This window comes from Diplotaxodon limnothrissa, linkage group LG1 (genome assembly GCF_057381915.1).
Source record: "Diplotaxodon limnothrissa isolate DT_005_m linkage group LG1, D_limnothrissa_male_GT1.1, whole genome shotgun sequence".
Lineage (NCBI taxonomy): Eukaryota > Metazoa > Chordata > Actinopteri > Cichliformes > Cichlidae > Diplotaxodon > Diplotaxodon limnothrissa.
In genome coordinates, this window is record NC_140596.1 from 2,943,442 (window position 1) to 2,964,667 (window position 21,226).

A 21,226-nucleotide genomic window follows, 5' to 3' on the forward strand; every position below is an offset into this window, starting at 1 on the left:
GTGGGATAGGCTCCAGCGCACCGCGCGAGCCTGAGAAAAGGATAAGTGGAGGCGAATGGATGGATGGATGGTGTATTGTACCTGTTACAAACCATTGTGATATTTATTTATTTTTTTAAATGAAAGGATTGACAGAATGGTAAAAAGGAAAATGCAAAAATGTAGTTAGAGAGGAAGATTAACACTTACCGAATGATATGCGGATAAGGAAAGAGACGCAAGTTGCTGTTGAAATCGGCCGCTCCCTATGCGAACTCGCAAGCAGTCTGAGCGGCGCCAGTTGTTGATACGTCTGAAGTCAGATCTCTTCTGGGGTTCGAAGATAGTCTTAACATCAGCGGGAGATCGTAAAATCAGAGCTGGAGCGGATTGGCTAACCGGGGTGCGAAGGGAGCGGTGCAAGGGTTATGTGATTGGCAGCGGGGCGCAGTGAGGCGGAGTTGGTCTAAGGGGGGAATTTTCAAACGAGGTAAGCAGCGCATTCGGGACCAGAGCGGGGAGCGAACAAGCAGGAAAAAATTGTGCTCTGGAAGCTGTTGCGGGTCGGTGCGATTAAGAGCGAGGTAGAACTTAGACTCTGCGTAGAATTTTAGAGGTAGCTAGCAAGAGGCAAGTTTTTGAAGAAAAAAGAGTAAGGAGCTTTCCCAATGTTTTTGGATTATAGCGCTTTTTTTTGGGGAATAGAGGGGTAGCTAACAAGTTATTCTAGGGGTTTTGGAGAAATCGCGGAGAAATTTTTAAAAGGAGTTTTGGCTTTGTTTGGCTGAGCATGAAGGGAGCCGCGGGGCGCTGAATTTCAGAAAAAAGACTAAGGATTTTTTCAGGATTTTCCCTGTTATCGAATATAAGGTTTTGGGAATAGAGGGGGTACCCTAACAAGTTATTGTAGGGTTTTGGAGAAATAGCGGAGGGTTTTTTAAGGAGTTTTCCCTGCTTATGTATCTAAGGAGGGTTAGGGGATCGCGAATTTTTTCTGAGTATGAGTTTTATTCTAAATCTACAAATGCATATAAATCTAAATAAAGTTTTCCCCCAAGGCATGCAGCATGTGTTTGTGGCCATACTGAACGTTACAAAAGCACAAGTTTAACTAAACAATTTTAATATGGTTTAATACATTTTTAAACACATGAGCACGGAGCCCGAGAGAGCACGGTCCGGAGACACGGGCGCACCCCGCGCGCCCAGACACACAGCCTCGGGCGCGCGCGCGCGCACACACACACACACTGACCCGCCACCAGATGGCGTTTTTTGAGCATAAAAAAAAATAAAAATAAAAATTTAATTGCTTAAAGAAATAAAAGAATGCTATTTTGATATATAAGAAACTTTCTAAATAATCAATTATATTTTTATGAATATCATATTTTTATGAATATCATATTTTTATTATTTAATTACTTCCTACTTCCGGAGCTCATGAATAATTTAATTAGGGGATAATTTAATTAGGGGTCATAAATCAATTAAGGGGGTCATAAATCACTGCGTTTGACGAAAGGGGTATAATATCACTCTCTTTTGACACCTAACTCTTTCTCAGTCAATTAGCATCAATATTATAGAGCCTAATTACTGTGTAGCTGTGCTTGCTTTCTTTTAGGTGTGACTGATGGTACTACTGTCAGTAAAATTATTGTCCTTGCGTGTCCTAAGGTTTCTGTTGTGGCAGAGATCAGAGGGAGCACTGTTGATGAAGCCACAAGAAGAATGATGGCCTTCATTTATTACAAAATAATTTCTCACACATCATTTTAGTTGTTAATTTAGACTCATAAAACCTCTCATATAACCGCACTCAGACCAAAGTCACACAGCTGTTAAAGGTTTTAGATGGTTTTGAATTAAACTGATTTTCTGAAGACAAAGAAAAATCTTTAACTAAAGAAAGAGAAAACCGAGCGGCTGGAGGACTACTTTGTTGTAAACAGCAGGTATTTGAGCTCTGATAGGTTCGTTGCATTTATAGTCCGCTGTCCTAAGGCGTCCATGTTTCCACACAGACACACGGCTGCTGCGTTCACTGACCTGCTGTTTATCAGGAAAATGAGACTTTATGTCCTTCAGCTGCCGGCTGATCGCCAAAATGGACTCTGAGCAGAAGAAGAAATCATCAGGAAACGACCCAGTAACCACAAAACAGGAGCTGAAACACCTCTGTCGTGTGTTTTTGTGTCGTGTGTTTTTCACTGTCGAACACGTGATTTATTGTTCGTGTTTCATCTATAAACTGAAACGTCGGAGGCGCGTCGTCTCCTGATGTCTCACAGAAACGTGAAGCTGTGCTGGACTCACCGTCCTCTGGAGGAGCGGGAAAAGGCTCCGACATCTTAGGAGGAGTGCGAGCTGGAAGAGAGGAGAACGAGGAGCTCAGACTGCAAAATAAATGTGACGACATGAAAACAAAAGAAGAAATGACGAGAGTGTCTTTGTCCTCATTAGGATGAATATTTTAAAAAGGCACAAAGAACCAATCAGATCCTCCCATCCTGTTTGGCTCTTACAGCGAGTAATGTTTACTCCTCTCACTTTTCAAATATGGCCTGCTTCTCAAAATCAGCCAGAGCAGAACTGATGGCGATGCTGCAGGTGGATCAACAGGTGAGGAAATAGAAGCTTTCGGGGAAACTAAACACAGATTTTGTTGGTGCAGTGTTGATTAAAGATGAACTCAGCGTCCTTTTCAATAGCAATATTTCACAGATCTCGTTGTATGTACGTATAACTGTATTCGTTATTCAACATCTGAGCTGCGATGCTCCGGGTCCACCTACAGATGGCGCTCTTTGGCTGGAAGATGGCCTTGTAGTCCTCGGCGTTGTGGATCTCAGCAGACGACAGCTTCTCGTCCGCCTCGTCCTGTCATGGTTCGTTGTGTGGCAGGCAGGAGAAGGACCCAAGATGCAGACTCACAGACACGGGGATAAACTTAAAGAACACAGCTTTAATGCTGGCACGGCAGAACGTAGGAAATACAAAACTAAACTGGGAAAACTAAATACAAAGCTCGCCAAGAAACACAGGGAGGAACACACACAACATGAGGGAGAACGCGACGCCGAACAGAGGAAGACGCAGACAGAAATACACAGAGGGTTAACGAGGAAAGTGGGAACACACGGGGAACACAGGTGACACAGATAACCATAACGAGACAGGGCGGGGTGAACATAACGCTGACGGGTACAGGCACAGAGGTTCAGACAGGAGGAGAGAGAGCACGGGGAGAACGCAGACATAACGGGCTGGGGAAAACATAGAATAAAGCACAAAGAGAGACGAGGGCTCATAAATACACAGAGGGGCACACAGGGGGTAAGAGTCACGAAGGGAAAACACATAAGGAACAACGTAACAGATCAACCCAGGAAGCATGGCCTAAATAAAGAACAAAATACAAAAATACATGAAAACTAAGAATACTGGGCCCACATGGCCCAGGACCATGACACGTCCTCGCTAGGGCTCCGCCTCTCCCCTTCGGGGCTCCGCCTGTCAGACTCTGAACGGTGCTTCAACCTGATGACATCACAAACATTTGTTTGTTTGTTTTTAGAAGAAAAACTGCAAATTTTTTACTTTATTTACTTTTATTAAAGAATCTGGAAGCGAAACTTTTCCACTGAAGTCAAATAAGATTTTATATATATATATATATATATATATATATATATATATTTATTATATATATATATATTTATTATATATATATAATAATATATATATATTATTATATATATATATTATTATATATATATATATATATATATATATATATATATATATATTTATTTATTATATATATATATATTTATTATATATATATATATTTATTATATATATATATATATATATATATATATATATATATATATATATATATATATATATATGACATGTGATCTGAGTGTTTGATGAATGAAACCAGTGGCTCATGTATAAAACTTTAAATCCAGGAGTCAGTACTTGCAGTATCTGGAGTATTTTCTCCTGTCTCTCAGTGTGCCGTACCTCTGCGATCTGCAGGTGGTCGTGGGTCTCTCGTAGTTCTTTCGCAGTGCCGCTCCTTTGGGGTCCTTCTTCGGCTCTGTGAGCGGCTGGTCGTCCTGGATGATCCCCTGGATCACGGCGCCACCGCTCTTCTTTACCCTCTTCAGATCGACCACGTAGGACGACACACTCGACAGCTGATGAGACACGCCGATCTGACATGTGGAGAAGGTGGAAGATTAAGATTACCTAAAACTTCTGCACAGTACTGTTACTGAGCGGTGGGCGGAGCTACACACCAGCTGCTGGTTGCAGATGGCGAGGTCAGACACCTTTCCCCAGCTCACCGGCACCGCGTCAAAGCAGCGGTCCGGTTCCCAGCCGAAGACCCGCAGCGAGTCCGTGGCGCCGCTGTACAGGCAGGAGCCATCTGGGCTAAAACATATACACCTGAAACCACAGGGACAGGGGTCAGAGGTCACATTCCAGTTACACCCTGCTGCAACGGGGAAAAACTCACCTGACCGGAGTCGTGTCGCCCTCCAACGAGCCGATCATCGTAAACTTCTCCAGATCCCACAGCTTGATGGTCCTGCAAGCACATGCAGAGTTCATACAGCTGCAGCTCATTAGAGACACCTGTAGGTGTTTTATAGTGTCAGGTGAAGACGCTACAACACGGCTGAGGAACAGGAAGAGACCTCCAACAGATCCACGGTCAGCAGTGACAAGTCAGTAAATGAGGAGAAAGAGAAAAGAGGAACGAAACACGAACAAAAGAGGGAGTGGAGGGCAAAGTGCACCTCTCAGTGCATCATGGGAAGTCCCCAGGAACCTGAGGGATGGTTAGGGTCGCCTAACCCAGCTCTAACTACAAGCTAAGCTAAAGACATTTTTATAATTAATTGAAGAAAGTATGTGTTTGAGTCACTTCTTATTCTCATAAATGAGAGTAAGATTTATTCCATCAATAAACTGTTTGAGATAAAAATGACCCTGCTCCCTGTTCTGTCACTAAAACAGGCCAAAACCTACAAAATGTCTCATTTCTTTGAAGTGACACATTCAAAGCTTTAACGGCTCCATCACGATCACATGACAATCGGAAAATCAGGCCACAAACTACAGCTTTGCTTGCTGGTGTAACTTATAAACTGTCTCTAACACCAGGTCGATGTCCTCAAATTAAACATAATAATCAATTTAAGTGATTCATGTTGGAATACTTATTTATACTTCATATGCAAAAATAAAGAAATGATTAAATACTGAGTGCACTTGCTGGTTGTGTTGGAGAAAGGATGAGTTATTATTTCCATTTTATTATATTTATATTATATTTCCTGTTTACTTTTAGTTATAAATGTATGATTTAGTGGCACATGCAGAGGACATGTAGAAGACACAGGACATGTATGTGAAAAAAAGTAAAAGAATTTCAGACTAAAAGAAATGTTACATTTTAAAAAATGCCACAAACAATCAAACTCAGCACCAAAATAAAATCTTGGCGGCACAGAGAGAGGACAACCTCGCGCAGCCTCTGAGCTTCATGAAACAGAAAAACTAAACGAGCCACAAAGTGTCACAAACACTGATTCCACTCATGAGTCGCTCCTTCAGCTCCGAGCTGCTGCGTCTCGGGCGCTCGGCCTGCGGCGACGTACCTGTCGGAGCTTCCGGAGGCCAGCAGGTACTCGTTGGGGTGGAACTGGACGATGTTGACGGCGGCGGTGTGAGATTTGAATTCCGTGATGGTTTTCCCCTGAGCCAGGTCCCACAGCTGATGGAGACAAGAGGACAGGGCTGAGGTCATCGAACAGGAAGAGAGCAGAGCTCACCTCCTTCAGCCAATCAGAATGAGCGATTTTATTACAGGATGCTGCCGGTTTGATGCTTTCACAGCATTTACAGAATAAACACATCATGTTCACACTTTTAAATTCCCAAGATGCTCTCAAACACCCGAACATCCGACCGCTGCAATTGAAATGAAACTTAATTCTAAACATCGATGAAATGTTAGCCTAACGAGTCGTTACACATCACCAGCTTATTACTTTATTTAAATAAATGTAACTGAACCTGGGTCAAGAAGTGTCCTGAAAACTATTTTAATAGAAAAGATGGATCTTAAAAATCCTAAAACACTGAAGTGATTCAACAGACGGACCTTTTAAAACCATTTTAAAATGTAGAAGAATCTAAAAATGTTGCGATTCAATCGCTCGTTTTATTTTATGGGAACACGTGACTACCAAACATGAACCAGGACCAGCTGGAACATTTTAACGTCTTCCAGCCTTTCTGCACAGTTTCCTGCTGCTGATGTTCTGCTTCACAGTTTACATTCACAGCATCGTGTAACTCCTGCAGGTTATAGTTACTCTGAAGGTTTCTCAGCATCTACTGTTACAGAGTCAGAGTTACCACAACATGTAAGTACCGGGAAAAACAATCCTTAAAATATATTTTTTACATTAAAGGTGAGACGTCAGATCAGGTCGTACCTTGACGGTGCAGTCGTCGCTCGCTGAAGCTAACCACTTCCCATCAGGACTGAAGGCCAAACTCCTCACAGCCTGAGTGTGACCCTGCAACACCAACACTGGTCAGATTTTTGCTATCGAGACTCATGTGAAGCTTTTATTTTGAAGGAAAGTAGAAGCCCTGAGCCTGGTTCTGGAGTTTTTCCTTCCCACTGTCGCCAAAGTGCTCATAGGAGGTCATATGATTGTTGGTTTTTCTCTGTATGTAGATCTTAAAGTATAAAGCGCATTGAGGTGACTGATGTTGTGATTTGGCGCTGCATAAACAAAATTAAATTGAAGTCTCTCAGTTCTTTTAAATGCAATAATCCGTTTACTGTAAGACTCCATAAAAGCTCCGACTGACACAGTTTAATCCGAATCATTCTGAGCGTCCTCGGCTTTGGCGCACAGTGACACCCATAAAATCGGCTAGTCTGACAGATAAGGAGAAGACGACGGTGGTATGTAAACTGTGTTTTTGTGCTGCGTATTGTTTGTTTGAACGCAGTTTGGATTCTGACCATAGAAGATGTTTTTGTGACACGCCCACCGCTACGTTTGCTATTCGGTTTGGTGTGTGTGTGTGCTGTGGCTCTGCAGGCGTTCACCTGAGTTTGAAGGAATTGCTGTTGCCTTTGTTTTGGATTTTGGCATGCTGCTTATGTTGAATGCTTAAAATGAGTGGATCACAGGCTGCATCTGTTGTTGGATAAACTGAAATTGGATAAGATTAAGGAGTATGCTAGAAGAGAGAATAAAGCGATCAGCAAAGAAGGCACCCACAGCTGTGGCCAAACAGACTGCAACAGATCGGTCTCAGAAGGAGCACCCAACAAACTCCAATGCCACCTTCCTCCCACTATCTGTTAAACTGTTTAAATGGAGTGTGAGGCAGACATGCTAAAACAGTGACCTAAAAGCATTACCAATAAACAATGGGATCAATACATAAATGAAAGAAATGCAGCTGATAAAAAAGCCATAAACTACTTTCATTTGTTTAGTGGTGATTGCCAGTTTAGTTGGGTTTTTTTTGAGACACAGAGAGTGAGAGATCCTGTCCTACATTACTTTAAAAAAGAAGATATTTTCAGAGCTGTTGATATATGAAGCTCTGAGCATTGAGTGTTGCATTGTGAGAGTTTCAGTAAAAAGCCTGCAAATTATTGCATTTATACTGGAGAGCAAAGAAAAATTAAATTCTACTTGTACTATGGAAAATCAGTTTCATAAAAGCTACATAAACAGAGCTGAAGAAGACTGCGTTTGTAAAACTAGCGGTAACGTGTGAGAATTATAAGTTATAAGACTGTTTCTGCTATCGATACAATTTGTGTTGTTAATCCTAAATGATTCACGGTGACAACATCATAAGAACAAGGTCATTTTACTCCACACACACACACATTTGGAAAATCACATAGTTTGACCATAAAAATTCCCAGAATAATTAGTATTTGAGATTGCTGAAGCAACATCACTAAAGAAAAATATCCTTGCATGTCACTTTCGTTTAAAAATATAAAAAATGTGAAGTTTTTTTTTTGTAAAACATAAAAACATAAAAACAACAAAACTTAAGACCTTAAGAATCTCCTTATGAATGTTGTGAATATCTAGATCATTGGTGTTTGGATTTGAGGGTCAACAGGGCGAACACTGAGGCTGGGTATTAGAAATACAACATGGCAACATGAGACATGTTAACTCTGAGAACACTAACATCTAGATTAAGGTGTGAGAGGTAAATACATAACAGAAGCTAAAAAGGAGTTGCTTGTCTCTAGTTAAAATAAATTGAAAATAAACTGATTTGAACACGTTTGATGCATTATACAAAAAAAGGTTCATGATATAGTTCACATGATCTAAGCAAGAGTGACTCGGAATCTCAAATGTTAAAGTACACTTACTGATTGTACTTTTACTACATGAGCTAATGTAGATGCTCTAAAAGCACGCTGGCTGAAAAAGAACCACACGTTTGGAGAAACTGTGCTGTAACTTCTCATACTGTGAAGTTTTCTGACAAAAGTGAATTGAAAACTTATGCTGTACAGTTTACTAAGGGGTCCTTTGCTGGGCCATGTGCAATTACACAAAAGAACAAGTTAAATTTCACCATAACACTGACTGGAGAAAAGCCAAATTGGGATTCTAATTGACATTACAACTGAAATCAGTGCTGTGATAGTTAGTTTAAGATCACAACCTGATTTAAAACACAGTCTAACATCAACATTCTTGCCCCTGAAAATAGGTCAGGATGGCCGAAAAATGTACTTTAAAAATGAGATTTTCTTTTTGTTTCATTGGAACAGTAAAGTACCATTACAAAGAAATGAGTACACCTTTGTAGTTAAACCGGGTTTGGAGTTTTTCATGTTTTACATACAGACTTTCTCATTTAAACCATGGTGACTTAAAAGTTTAGCAGCAAGACACTTGTTTCCTTTGTTCCATCAAACATTTCTTTCAGCCATCTGTGTTTATCAGAGCGATATGTGACTAATTTTTTATTGAATCACCAGAAAGTACACAAATACAAGATTAAATATTTTATTTATTTATCAAAGATACATAATTACACATTGATACAATGAATAAGGTGTCTATAAAAATTACACATGGTGTAAGAAAAACATTATAACATACAAATAAGTGTTTTAAGATAATCTGACATACTTTAAAAGCATAAGAATAAAAGTTGTTTTTTTTTAAAAAATCATGTTCTTTGATGATCACATTACATGTATCACATTTTTTAAAGCATAACGTAGGGTGTTCACAAAAACAGTTTTATGATTACTTTTTCCACAGTGCTTGTATGCCTCTTGCAAAACTATGTACTTATCACCATATGACATAATAACTCACGATTATGCAAGACCAGCCATGAAATGTCCGTCGCTTCATTACAATCATTTGTCCCCGCTGCTGCCCTCAGACCCAGTCTGTGGGGTAAAATTGCTTTTTTGGTGGTTCATAAAAAATATCTCAAAAAGCGATGTTAGTGAGGGGACCAGAAACACTGGGTTGCAGAGCAGTTGGTAAGGACTTGTATATTTCTGGAGAGTCTGCAAAAGCTGTCTTGCTCATGCTCCTGATTGGATATGTGGAGCCCGGCTCTGATATCTCACTGGTGGCAGCTAAAGGTAGGCATGCCTTGGAGGCGGAGTTGGTCTCGGGCGCAATCTTTCAAACGAGCCTCACGGCATTTCAGGCAACCTCAGGCCGGAAACAACATCCGGTCACTCGCGGTCAAAATCCACGCAGAGCTGGTGTTTCGCAGGGATCAGGTTAACACATCTGGGTCTAAAAATATAAAGAAAAACAAAAAGAGTTTTAAAACACGCAAACTAGCAAAATATCAAAGGAGCATAACATAACAATAACAAGATGATATGAGATACCCGATGAGGCCATGATAGGTGATGTAGACATGTAATGTATAAACTTTTACGGGAGTTAAAAGTGGAGCTTATATATATTTTAAAGTGTATTGTACGTGGGATAGGCTCCAGCGCACCGCGCGAGCCTGAGAAAAGGATAAGTGGAGGCGAATGGATGGATGGATGGTGTATTGTACCTGTTACAAACCATTGTGATATTTATTTATTTTTTTAAATGAAAGGATTGACAGAATGGTAAAAAGGAAAATGCAAAAATGTAGTTAGAGAGGAAGATTAACACTTACCGAATGATATGCGGATAAGGAAAGAGACGCAAGTTGCTGTTGAAATCGGCCGCTCCCTATGCGAACTCGCAAGCAGTCTGAGCGGCGCCAGTTGTTGATACGTCTGAAGTCAGATCTCTTCTGGGGTTCGAAGATAGTCTTAACATCAGCGGGAGATCGTAAAATCAGAGCTGGAGCGGATTGGCTAACCGGGGTGCGAAGGGAGCGGTGCAAGGGTTATGTGATTGGCAGCGGGGCGCAGTGAGGCGGAGTTGGTCTAAGGGGGGAATTTTCAAACGAGGTAAGCAGCGCATTCGGGACCAGAGCGGGGAGCGAACAAGCAGGAAAAAATTGTGCTCTGGAAGCTGTTGCGGGTCGGTGCGATTAAGAGCGAGGTAGAACTTAGACTCTGCGTAGAATTTTAGAGGTAGCTAGCAAGAGGCAAGTTTTTGAAGAAAAAAGAGTAAGGAGCTTTCCCAATGTTTTTGGATTATAGCGCTTTTTTTTGGGGAATAGAGGGGTAGCTAACAAGTTATTCTAGGGGTTTTGGAGAAATCGCGGAGAAATTTTTAAAAGGAGTTTTGGCTTTGTTTGGCTGAGCATGAAGGGAGCCGCGGGGCGCTGAATTTCAGAAAAAAGACTAAGGATTTTTTCAGGATTTTCCCTGTTATCGAATATAAGGTTTTGGGAATAGAGGGGGTACCCTAACAAGTTATTGTAGGGTTTTGGAGAAATAGCGGAGGGTTTTTTAAGGAGTTTTCCCTGCTTATGTATCTAAGGAGGGTTAGGGGATCGCGAATTTTTTCTGAGTATGAGTTTTATTCTAAATCTACAAATGCATATAAATCTAAATAAAGTTTTCCCCCAAGGCATGCAGCATGTGTTTGTGGCCATACTGAACGTTACAAAAGCACAAGTTTAACTAAACAATTTTAATATGGTTTAATACATTTTTAAACACATGAGCACGGAGCCCGAGAGAGCACGGTCCGGAGACACGGGCGCACCCCGCGCGCCCAGACACACAGCCTCGGGCGCGCGCGCGCGCACACACACACACACTGACCCGCCACCAGATGGCGTTTTTTGAGCATAAAAAAAAATAAAAATAAAAATTTAATTGCTTAAAGAAATAAAAGAATGCTATTTTGATATATAAGAAACTTTCTAAATAATCAATTATATTTTTATGAATATCATATTTTTATGAATATCATATTTTTATGAATATCATATTTTTATTATTTAATTACTTCCTACTTCCGGAGCTCATGAATAATTTAATTAGGGGATAATTTAATTAGGGGTCATAAATCAATTAAGGGGGTCATAAATCACTGCGTTTGACGAAAGGGGTATAATATCACTCTCTTTTGACACCTAACTCTTTCTCAGTCAATTAGCATCAATATTATAGAGCCTAATTACTGTGTAGCTGTGCTTGCTTTCTTTTAGGTGTGACTGATGGTACTACTGTCAGTAAAATTATTGTCCTTGCGTGTCCTAAGGTTTCTGTTGTGGCAGAGATCAGAGGGAGCACTGTTGATGAAGCCACAAGAAGAATGATGGCCTTCATTTATTACAAAATAATTTCTCACACATCATTTTAGTTGTTAATTTAGACTCATAAAACCTCTCATATAACCGCACTCAGACCAAAGTCACACAGCTGTTAAAGGTTTTAGATGGTTTTGAATTAAACTGATTTTCTGAAGACAAAGAAAAATCTTTAACTAAAGAAAGAGAAAACCGAGCGGCTGGAGGACTACTTTGTTGTAAACAGCAGGTATTTGAGCTCTGATAGGTTCGTTGCATTTATAGTCCGCTGTCCTAAGGCGTCCATGTTTCCACACAGACACACGGCTGCTGCGTTCACTGACCTGCTGTTTATCAGGAAAATGAGACTTTATGTCCTTCAGCTGCCGGCTGATCGCCAAAATGGACTCTGAGCAGAAGAAGAAATCATCAGGAAACGACCCAGTAACCACAAAACAGGAGCTGAAACACCTCTGTCGTGTGTTTTTGTGTCGTGTGTTTTTCACTGTCGAACACGTGATTTATTGTTCGTGTTTCATCTATAAACTGAAACGTCGGAGGCGCGTCGTCTCCTGATGTCTCACAGAAACGTGAAGCTGTGCTGGACTCACCGTCCTCTGGAGGAGCGGGAAAAGGCTCCGACATCTTAGGAGGAGTGCGAGCTGGAAGAGAGGAGAACGAGGAGCTCAGACTGCAAAATAAATGTGACGACATGAAAACAAAAGAAGAAATGACGAGAGTGTCTTTGTCCTCATTAGGATGAATATTTTAAAAAGGCACAAAGAACCAATCAGATCCTCCCATCCTGTTTGGCTCTTACAGCGAGTAATGTTTACTCCTCTCACTTTTCAAATATGGCCTGCTTCTCAAAATCAGCCAGAGCAGAACTGATGGCGATGCTGCAGGTGGATCAACAGGTGAGGAAATAGAAGCTTTCGGGGAAACTAAACACAGATTTTGTTGGTGCAGTGTTGATTAAAGATGAACTCAGCGTCCTTTTCAATAGCAATATTTCACAGATCTCGTTGTATGTACGTATAACTGTATTCGTTATTCAACATCTGAGCTGCGATGCTCCGGGTCCACCTACAGATGGCGCTCTTTGGCTGGAAGATGGCCTTGTAGTCCTCGGCGTTGTGGATCTCAGCAGACGACAGCTTCTCGTCCGCCTCGTCCTGTCATGGTTCGTTGTGTGGCAGGCAGGAGAAGGACCCAAGATGCAGACTCACAGACACGGGGATAAACTTAAAGAACACAGCTTTAATGCTGGCACGGCAGAACGTAGGAAATACAAAACTAAACTGGGAAAACTAAATACAAAGCTCGCCAAGAAACACAGGGAGGAACACACACAACATGAGGGAGAACGCGACGCCGAACAGAGGAAGACGCAGACAGAAATACACAGAGGGTTAACGAGGAAAGTGGGAACACACGGGGAACACAGGTGACACAGATAACCATAACGAGACAGGGCGGGGTGAACATAACGCTGACGGGTACAGGCACAGAGGTTCAGACAGGAGGAGAGAGAGCACGGGGAGAACGCAGACATAACGGGCTGGGGAAAACATAGAATAAAGCACAAAGAGAGACGAGGGCTCATAAATACACAGAGGGGCACACAGGGGGTAAGAGTCACGAAGGGAAAACACATAAGGAACAACGTAACAGATCAACCCAGGAAGCATGGCCTAAATAAAGAACAAAATACAAAAATACATTTATTATATATATATAATAATATATATATATTATTATATATATATATTATTATATATATATATTATTATATATATATATATATATATATATATATATATATATATATATATATATATATATATATATATTTATTTATTATATATATATATATTTATTATATATATATATATATATATATATATATATATATATATATATATGACATGTGATCTGAGTGTTTGATGAATGAAACCAGTGGCTCATGTATAAAACTTTAAATCCAGGAGTCAGTACTTGCAGTATCTGGAGTATTTTCTCCTGTCTCTCAGTGTGCCGTACCTCTGCGATCTGCAGGTGGTCGTGGGTCTCTCGTAGTTCTTTCGCAGTGCCGCTCCTTTGGGGTCCTTCTTCGGCTCTGTGAGCGGCTGGTCGTCCTGGATGATCCCCTGGATCACGGCGCCACCGCTCTTCTTTACCCTCTTCAGATCGACCACGTAGGACGACACACTCGACAGCTGATGAGACACGCCGATCTGACATGTGGAGAAGGTGGAAGATTAAGATTACCTAAAACTTCTGCACAGTACTGTTACTGAGCGGTGGGCGGAGCTACACACCAGCTGCTGGTTGCAGATGGCGAGGTCAGACACCTTTCCCCAGCTCACCGGCACCGCGTCAAAGCAGCGGTCCGGTTCCCAGCCGAAGACCCGCAGCGAGTCCGTGGCGCCGCTGTACAGGCAGGAGCCATCTGGGCTAAAACATATACACCTGAAACCACAGGGACAGGGGTCAGAGGTCACATTCCAGTTACACCCTGCTGCAACGGGGAAAAACTCACCTGACCGGAGTCGTGTCGCCCTCCAACGAGCCGATCATCGTAAACTTCTCCAGATCCCACAGCTTGATGGTCCTGCAAGCACATGCAGAGTTCATACAGCTGCAGCTCATTAGAGACACCTGTAGGTGTTTTATAGTGTCAGGTGAAGACGCTACAACACGGCTGAGGAACAGGAAGAGACCTCCAACAGATCCACGGTCAGCAGTGACAAGTCAGTAAATGAGGAGAAAGAGAAAAGAGGAACGAAACACGAACAAAAGAGGGAGTGGAGGGCAAAGTGCACCTCTCAGTGCATCATGGGAAGTCCCCAGGAACCTGAGGGATGGTTAGGGTCGCCTAACCCAGCTCTAACTACAAGCTAAGCTAAAGACATTTTTATAATTAATTGAAGAAAGTATGTGTTTGAGTCACTTCTTATTCTCATAAATGAGAGTAAGATTTATTCCATCAATAAACTGTTTGAGATAAAAATGACCCTGCTCCCTGTTCTGTCACTAAAACAGGCCAAAACCTACAAAATGTCTCATTTCTTTGAAGTGACACATTCAAAGCTTTAACGGCTCCATCACGATCACATGACAATCGGAAAATCAGGCCACAAACTACAGCTTTGCTTGCTGGTGTAACTTATAAACTGTCTCTAACACCAGGTCGATGTCCTCAAATTAAACATAATAATCAATTTAAGTGATTCATGTTGGAATACTTATTTATACTTCATATGCAAAAATAAAGAAATGATTAAATACTGAGTGCACTTGCTGGTTGTGTTGGAGAAAGGATGAGTTATTATTTCCATTTTATTATATTTATATTATATTTCCTGTTTACTTTTAGTTATAAATGTATGATTTAGTGGCACATGCAGAGGACATGTAGAAGACACAGGACATGTATGTGAAAAAAAGTAAAAGAATTTCAGACTAAAAGAAATGTTACATTTTAAAAAATGCCACAAACAATCAAACTCAGCACCAAAATAAAATCTTGGCGGCACAGAGAGAGGACAACCTCGCGCAGCCTCTGAGCTTCATGAAACAGAAAAACTAAACGAGCCACAAAGTGTCACAAACACTGATTCCACTCATGAGTCGCTCCTTCAGCTCCGAGCTGCTGCGTCTCGGGCGCTCGGCCTGCGGCGACGTACCTGTCGGAGCTTCCGGAGGCCAGCAGGTACTCGTTGGGGTGGAACTGGACGATGTTGACGGCGGCGGTGTGAGATTTGAATTCCGTGATGGTTTTCCCCTGAGCCAGGTCCCACAGCTGATGGAGACAAGAGGACAGGGCTGAGGTCATCGAACAGGAAGAGAGCAGAGCTCACCTCCTTCAGCCAATCAGAATGAGCGATTTTATTACAGGATGCTGCCGGTTTGATGCTTTCACAGCATTTACAGAATAAACACATCATGTTCACACTTTTAAATTCCCAAGATGCTCTCAAACACCCGAACATCCGACCGCTGCAATTGAAATGAAACTTAATTCTAAACATCGATGAAATGTTAGCCTAACGAGTCGTTACACATCACCAGCTTATTACTTTATTTAAATAAATGTAACTGAACCTGGGTCAAGAAGTGTCCTGAAAACTATTTTAATAGAAAAGATGGATCTTAAAAATCCTAAAACACTGAAGTGATTCAACAGACGGACCTTTTAAAACCATTTTAAAATGTAGAAGAATCTAAAAATGTTGCGATTCAATCGCTCGTTTTATTTTATGGGAACACGTGACTACCAAACATGAACCAGGACCAGCTGGAACATTTTAACGTCTTCCAGCCTTTCTGCACAGTTTCCTGCTGCTGATGTTCTGCTTCACAGTTTACATTCACAGCATCGTGTAACTCCTGCAGGTTATAGTTACTCTGAAGGTTTCTCAGCATCTACTGTTACAGAGTCAGAGTTACCACAACATGTAAGTACCGGGAAAAACAATCCTTAAAATATATTTTTTACATTAAAGGTGAGACGTCAGATCAGGTCGTACCTTGACGGTGCAGTCGTCGCTCGCTGAAGCTAACCACTTCCCATCAGGACTGAAGGCCAAACTCCTCACAGCCTGAGTGTGACCCTGCAACACCAACACTGGTCAGATTTTTGCTATCGAGACTCATGTGAAGCTTTTATTTTGAAGGAAAGTAGAAGCCCTGAGCCTGGTTCTGGAGTTTTTCCTTCCCACTGTCGCCAAAGTGCTCATAGGAGGTCATATGATTGTTGGTTTTTCTCTGTATGTAGATCTTAAAGTATAAAGCGCATTGAGGTGACTGATGTTGTGATTTGGCGCTGCATAAACAAAATTAAATTGAAGTCTCTCAGTTCTTTTAAATGCAATAATCCGTTTACTGTAAGACTCCATAAAAGCTCCGACTGACACAGTTTAATCCGAATCATTCTGAGCGTCCTCGGCTTTGGCGCACAGTGACACCCATAAAATCGGCTAGTCTGACAGATAAGGAGAAGACGACGGTGGTATGTAAACTGTGTTTTTGTGCTGCGTATTGTTTGTTTGAACGCAGTTTGGATTCTGACCATAGAAGATGTTTTTGTGACACGCCCACCGCTACGTTTGCTATTCGGTTTGGTGTGTGTGTGTGCTGTGGCTCTGCAGGCGTTCACCTGAGTTTGAAGGAATTGCTGTTGCCTTTGTTTTGGATTTTGGCATGCTGCTTATGTTGAATGCTTAAAATGAGTGGATCACAGGCTGCATCTGTTGTTGGATAAACTGAAATTGGATAAGATTAAGGAGTATGCTAGAAGAGAGAATAAAGCGATCAGCAAAGAAGGCACCCACAGCTGTGGCCAAACAGACTGCAACAGATCGGTCTCAGAAGGAGCACCCAACAAACTCCAATGCCACCTTCCTCCCACTATCTGTTAAACTGTTTAAATGGAGTGTGAGGCAGACATGCTAAAACAGTGACCTAAAAGCATTACCAATAAACAATGGGATCAATACATAAATGAAAGAAATGCAGCTGATAAAAAAGCCATAAACTACTTTCATTTGTTTAGTGGTGATTGCCAGTTTAGTTGGGTTTTTTTTGAGACACAGAGAGTGAGAGATCCTGTCCTACATTACTTTAAAAAAGAAGATATTTTCAGAGCTGTTGATATATGAAGCTCTGAGCATTGAGTGTTGCATTGTGAGAGTTTCAGTAAAAAGCCTGCAAATTATTGCATTTATACTGGAGAGCAAAGAAAAATTAAATTCTACTTGTACTATGGAAAATCAGTTTCATAAAAGCTACATAAACAGAGCTGAAGAAGACTGCGTTTGTAAAACTAGCGGTAACGTGTGAGAATTATAAGTTATAAGACTGTTTCTGCTATCGATACAATTTGTGTTGTTAATCCTAAATGATTCACGGTGACAACATCATAAGAACAAGGTCATTTTACTCCACACACACACACATTTGGAAAATCACATAGTTTGACCATAAAAATTCCCAGAATAATTAGTATTTGAGATTGCTGAAGCAACATCACTAAAGAAAAATATCCTTGCATGTCACTTTCGTTTAAAAATATAAAAAATGTGAAGTTTTTTTTTTGTAAAACATAAAAACATAAAAACAACAAAACTTAAGACCTTAAGAATCTCCTTATGAATGTTGTGAATATCTAGATCATTGGTGTTTGGATTTGAGGGTCAACAGGGCGAACACTGAGGCTGGGTATTAGAAATACAACATGGCAACATGAGACATGTTAACTCTGAGAACACTAACATCTAGATTAAGGTGTGAGAGGTAAATACATAACAGAAGCTAAAAAGGAGTTGCTTGTCTCTAGTTAAAATAAATTGAAAATAAACTGATTTGAACACGTTTGATGCATTATACAAAAAAAGGTTCATGATATAGTTCACATGATCTAAGCAAGAGTGACTCGGAATCTCAAATGTTAAAGTACACTTACTGATTGTACTTTTACTACATGAGCTAATGTAGATGCTCTAAAAGCACGCTGGCTGAAAAAGAACCACACGTTTGGAGAAACTGTGCTGTAACTTCTCATACTGTGAAGTTTTCTGACAAAAGTGAATTGAAAACTTATGCTGTACAGTTTACTAAGGGGTCCTTTGCTGGGCCATGTGCAATTACACAAAAGAACAAGTTAAATTTCACCATAACACTGACTGGAGAAAAGCCAAATTGGGATTCTAATTGACATTACAACTGAAATCAGTGCTGTGATAGTTAGTTTAAGATCACAACCTGATTTAAAACACAGTCTAACATCAACATTCTTGCCCCTGAAAATAGGTCAGGATGGCCGAAAAATGTACTTTAAAAATGAGATTTTCTTTTTGTTTCATTGGAACAGTAAAGTACCATTACAAAGAAATGAGTACACCTTTGTAGTTAAACCGGGTTTGGAGTTTTTCATGTTTTACATACAGACTTTCTCATTTAAACCATGGTGACTTAAAAGTTTAGCAGCAAGACACTTGTTTCCTTTGTTCCATCAAACATTTCTTTCAGCCATCTGTGTTTATCAGAGCGATATGTGACTAATTTTTTATTGAATCACCAGAAAGTACACAAATACAAGATTAAATATTTTATTTATTTATCAAAGATACATAATTACACATTGATACAATGAATAAGGTGTCTATAAAAATTACACATGGTGTAAGAAAAACATTATAACATACAAATAAGTGTTTTAAGATAATCTGACATACTTTAAAAGCATAAGAATAAAAGTTGTTTTTTTTTAAAAAATCATGTTCTTTGATGATCACATTACATGTATCACATTTTTTAAAGCATAACGTAGGGTGTTCACAAAAACAGTTTTATGATTACTTTTTCCACAGTGCTTGTATGCCTCTTGCAAAACTATGTACTTATCACCATATGACATAATAACTCACGATTATGCAAGACCAGCCATGAAATGTCCGTCGCTTCATTACAATCATTTGTCCCCGCTGCTGCCCTCAGACCCAGTCTGTGGGGTAAAATTGCTTTTTTGGTGGTTCATAAAAAATATCTCAAAAAGCGATGTTAGTGAGGGGACCAGAAACACTGGGTTGCAGAGCAGTTGGTAAGGACTTGTATATTTCTGGAGAGTCTGCAAAAGCTGTCTTGCTCATGCTCCTGATTGGATATGTGGAGCCCGGCTCTGATATCTCACTGGTGGCAGCTAAAGGTAGGCATGCCTTGGAGGCGGAGTTGGTCTCGGGCGCAATCTTTCAAACGAGCCTCACGGCATTTCAGGCAACCTCAGGCCGGAAACAACATCCGGTCACTCGCGGTCAAAATCCACGCAGAGCTGGTGTTTCGCAGGGATCAGGTTAACACATCTGGGTCTAAAAATATAAAGAAAAACAAAAAGAGTTTTAAAACACGCAAACTAGCAAAATATCAAAGGAGCATAACATAACAATAACAAGATGATATGAGATACCCGATGAGGCCATGATAGGTGATGTAGACATGTAATGTATAAACTTTTACGGGAGTTAAAAGTGGAGCTTATATATATTTTAAAGTGTATTGTACGTGGGATAGGCTCCAGCGCACCGCGCGAGCCTGAGAAAAGGATAAGTGGAGGCGAATGGATGGATGGATGGTGTATTGTACCTGTTACAAACCATTGTGATATTTATTTATTTTTTTAAATGAAAGGATTGACAGAATGGTAAAAAGGAAAATGCAAAAATGTAGTTAGAGAGGAAGATTAACACTTACCGAATGATATGCGGATAAGGAAAGAGACGCAAGTTGCTGTTGAAATCGGCCGCTCCCTATGCGAACTCGCAAGCAGTCTGAGCGGCGCCAGTTGTTGATACGTCTGAAGTCAGATCTCTTCTGGGGTTCGAAGATAGTCTTAACATCAGCGGGAGATCGTAAAATCAGAGCTGGAGCGGATTGGCTAACCGGGGTGCGAAGGGAGCGGTGCAAGGGTTATGTGATTGGCAGCGGGGCGCAGTGAGGCGGAGTTGGTCTAAGGGGGGAATTTTCAAACGAGGTAAGCAGCGCATTCGGGACCAGAGCGGGGAGCGAACAAGCAGGAAAAAATTGTGCTCTGGAAGCTGTTGCGGGTCGGTGCGATTAAGAGCGAGGTAGAACTTAGACTCTGCGTAGAATTTTAGAGGTAGCTAGCAAGAGGCAAGTTTTTGAAGAAAAAAGAGTAAGGAGCTTTCCCAATGTTTTTGGATTATAGCGCTTTTTTTTGGGGAATAGAGGGGTAGCTAACAAGTTATTCTAGGGGTTTTGGAGAAATCGCGGAGAAATTTTTAAAAGGAGTTTTGGCTTTGTTTGGCTGAGCATGAAGGGAGCCGCGGGGCGCTGAATTTCAGAAAAAAGACTAAGGATTTTTTCAGGATTTTCCCTGTTATCGAATATAAGGTTTTGGGAATAGAGGGGGTACCCTAACAAGTTATTGTAGGGTTTTGGAGAAATAGCGGAGGGTTTTTTAAGGAGTTTTCCCTGCTTATGTATCTAAGGAGGGTTAGGGGATCGCGAATTTTTTCTGAGTATGAGTTTTATTCTAAATCTACAAATGCATATAAATCTAAATAAAGTTTTCCCCCAAGGCATGCAGCATGTGTTTGTGGCCATACTGAACGTTACAAAAGCACAAGTTTAACTAAACAATTTTAATATGGTTTAATACATTTTTAAACACATGAGCACGGAGCCCGAGAGAGCACGGTCCGGAGACACGGGCGCACCCCGCGCGCCCAGACACACAGCCTCGGGCGCGCGCGCGCGCACACACACACACACTGACCCGCCACCAGATGGCGTTTTTTGAGCATAAAAAAAAATAAAAATAAAAATTTAATTGCTTAAAGAAATAAAAGAATGCTATTTTGATATATAAGAAACTTTCTAAATAATCAATTATATTTTTATGAATATCATATTTTTATGAATATCATATTTTTATGAATATCATATTTTTATTATTTAATTACTTCCTACT

At 40.7% G+C, this 21,226-nt stretch overlaps 2 protein-coding genes across 3 annotated transcripts; both read right to left on the reverse strand.

The window, feature by feature from the left end:
• Nucleotides 1–1,806: 1,806 nt before the first annotated feature.
• LOC146639236 (katanin p80 WD40 repeat-containing subunit B1-like) lies at nt 1,807–9,950 on the reverse strand. The gene is made up of 10 exons (XM_085351064.1): nt 9,938–9,950; nt 6,504–6,601; nt 5,661–5,776; nt 4,514–4,585; nt 4,293–4,443; nt 4,015–4,208; nt 3,432–3,522; nt 2,778–2,862; nt 2,299–2,349; nt 1,807–2,096 (listed from the first exon to the last, which is right to left on the reverse strand). Exons 1-10 carry the CDS (start codon nt 9,948–9,950, stop codon nt 1,885–1,887), a joined length of 1,083 nt encoding a protein of 360 aa, XP_085207190.1. The 3' UTR covers nt 1,807–1,884.
• Nucleotides 9,951–13,672: 3,722 nt separating this feature from the next.
• On the reverse strand, nt 13,673–16,744 carry LOC146639237 (katanin p80 WD40 repeat-containing subunit B1-like). Of its 2 annotated transcripts, XM_085357198.1 has the most exons (5): nt 16,269–16,744; nt 15,426–15,541; nt 14,279–14,350; nt 14,058–14,208; nt 13,673–13,973 (listed from the first exon to the last, which is right to left on the reverse strand). In XM_085357198.1, the coding sequence occupies exons 3-5, from the start codon at nt 14,314–14,316 to the stop codon at nt 13,728–13,730; spliced, it is 435 nt and encodes a 144-aa protein (XP_085213324.1). In that variant the 5' UTR covers nt 14,317–14,350; nt 15,426–15,541; nt 16,269–16,744; the 3' UTR covers nt 13,673–13,727. The 2 variants fall into 2 exon arrangements, with proteins under 2 accessions (XP_085213324.1, XP_085213263.1); XM_085357137.1 differs by lacking the exons at nt 15,426–15,541; nt 16,269–16,744 and having other exon boundaries at nt 14,279–14,941.
• Nucleotides 16,745–21,226: the final 4,482 nt, after the last annotated feature.

Coding starts and splice junctions, on each gene's coding strand:
- LOC146639236 (XM_085351064.1), bottom strand. Junction 5,777..6,503: donor GCGACGACTGCACCGTCAAG/GTACGACCTGAT, acceptor TGTCTCCATCAG/CTGTGGGACCTGGCTCAGGG. Junction 4,209..4,292: donor CCATCTGCAACCAGCAGCTG/GTGTGTAGCTCC, acceptor TCCACATGTCAG/ATCGGCGTGTCTCATCAGCT.
- LOC146639237 (XM_085357137.1), bottom strand. CDS start 14,388: ATGAGCTGCAGCTGTATGAACTCTGCATGTGCTTGCAGGACCATCAAG. Junction 14,209..14,278: donor GGCGACACGACTCCGGTCAG/GTGAGTTTTTCC, acceptor CTGTGGTTTCAG/GTGTATATGTTTTAGCCCAG. Junction 13,974..14,057: donor CCATCTGCAACCAGCAGCTG/GTGTGTAGCTCC, acceptor TCCACATGTCAG/ATCGGCGTGTCTCATCAGCT.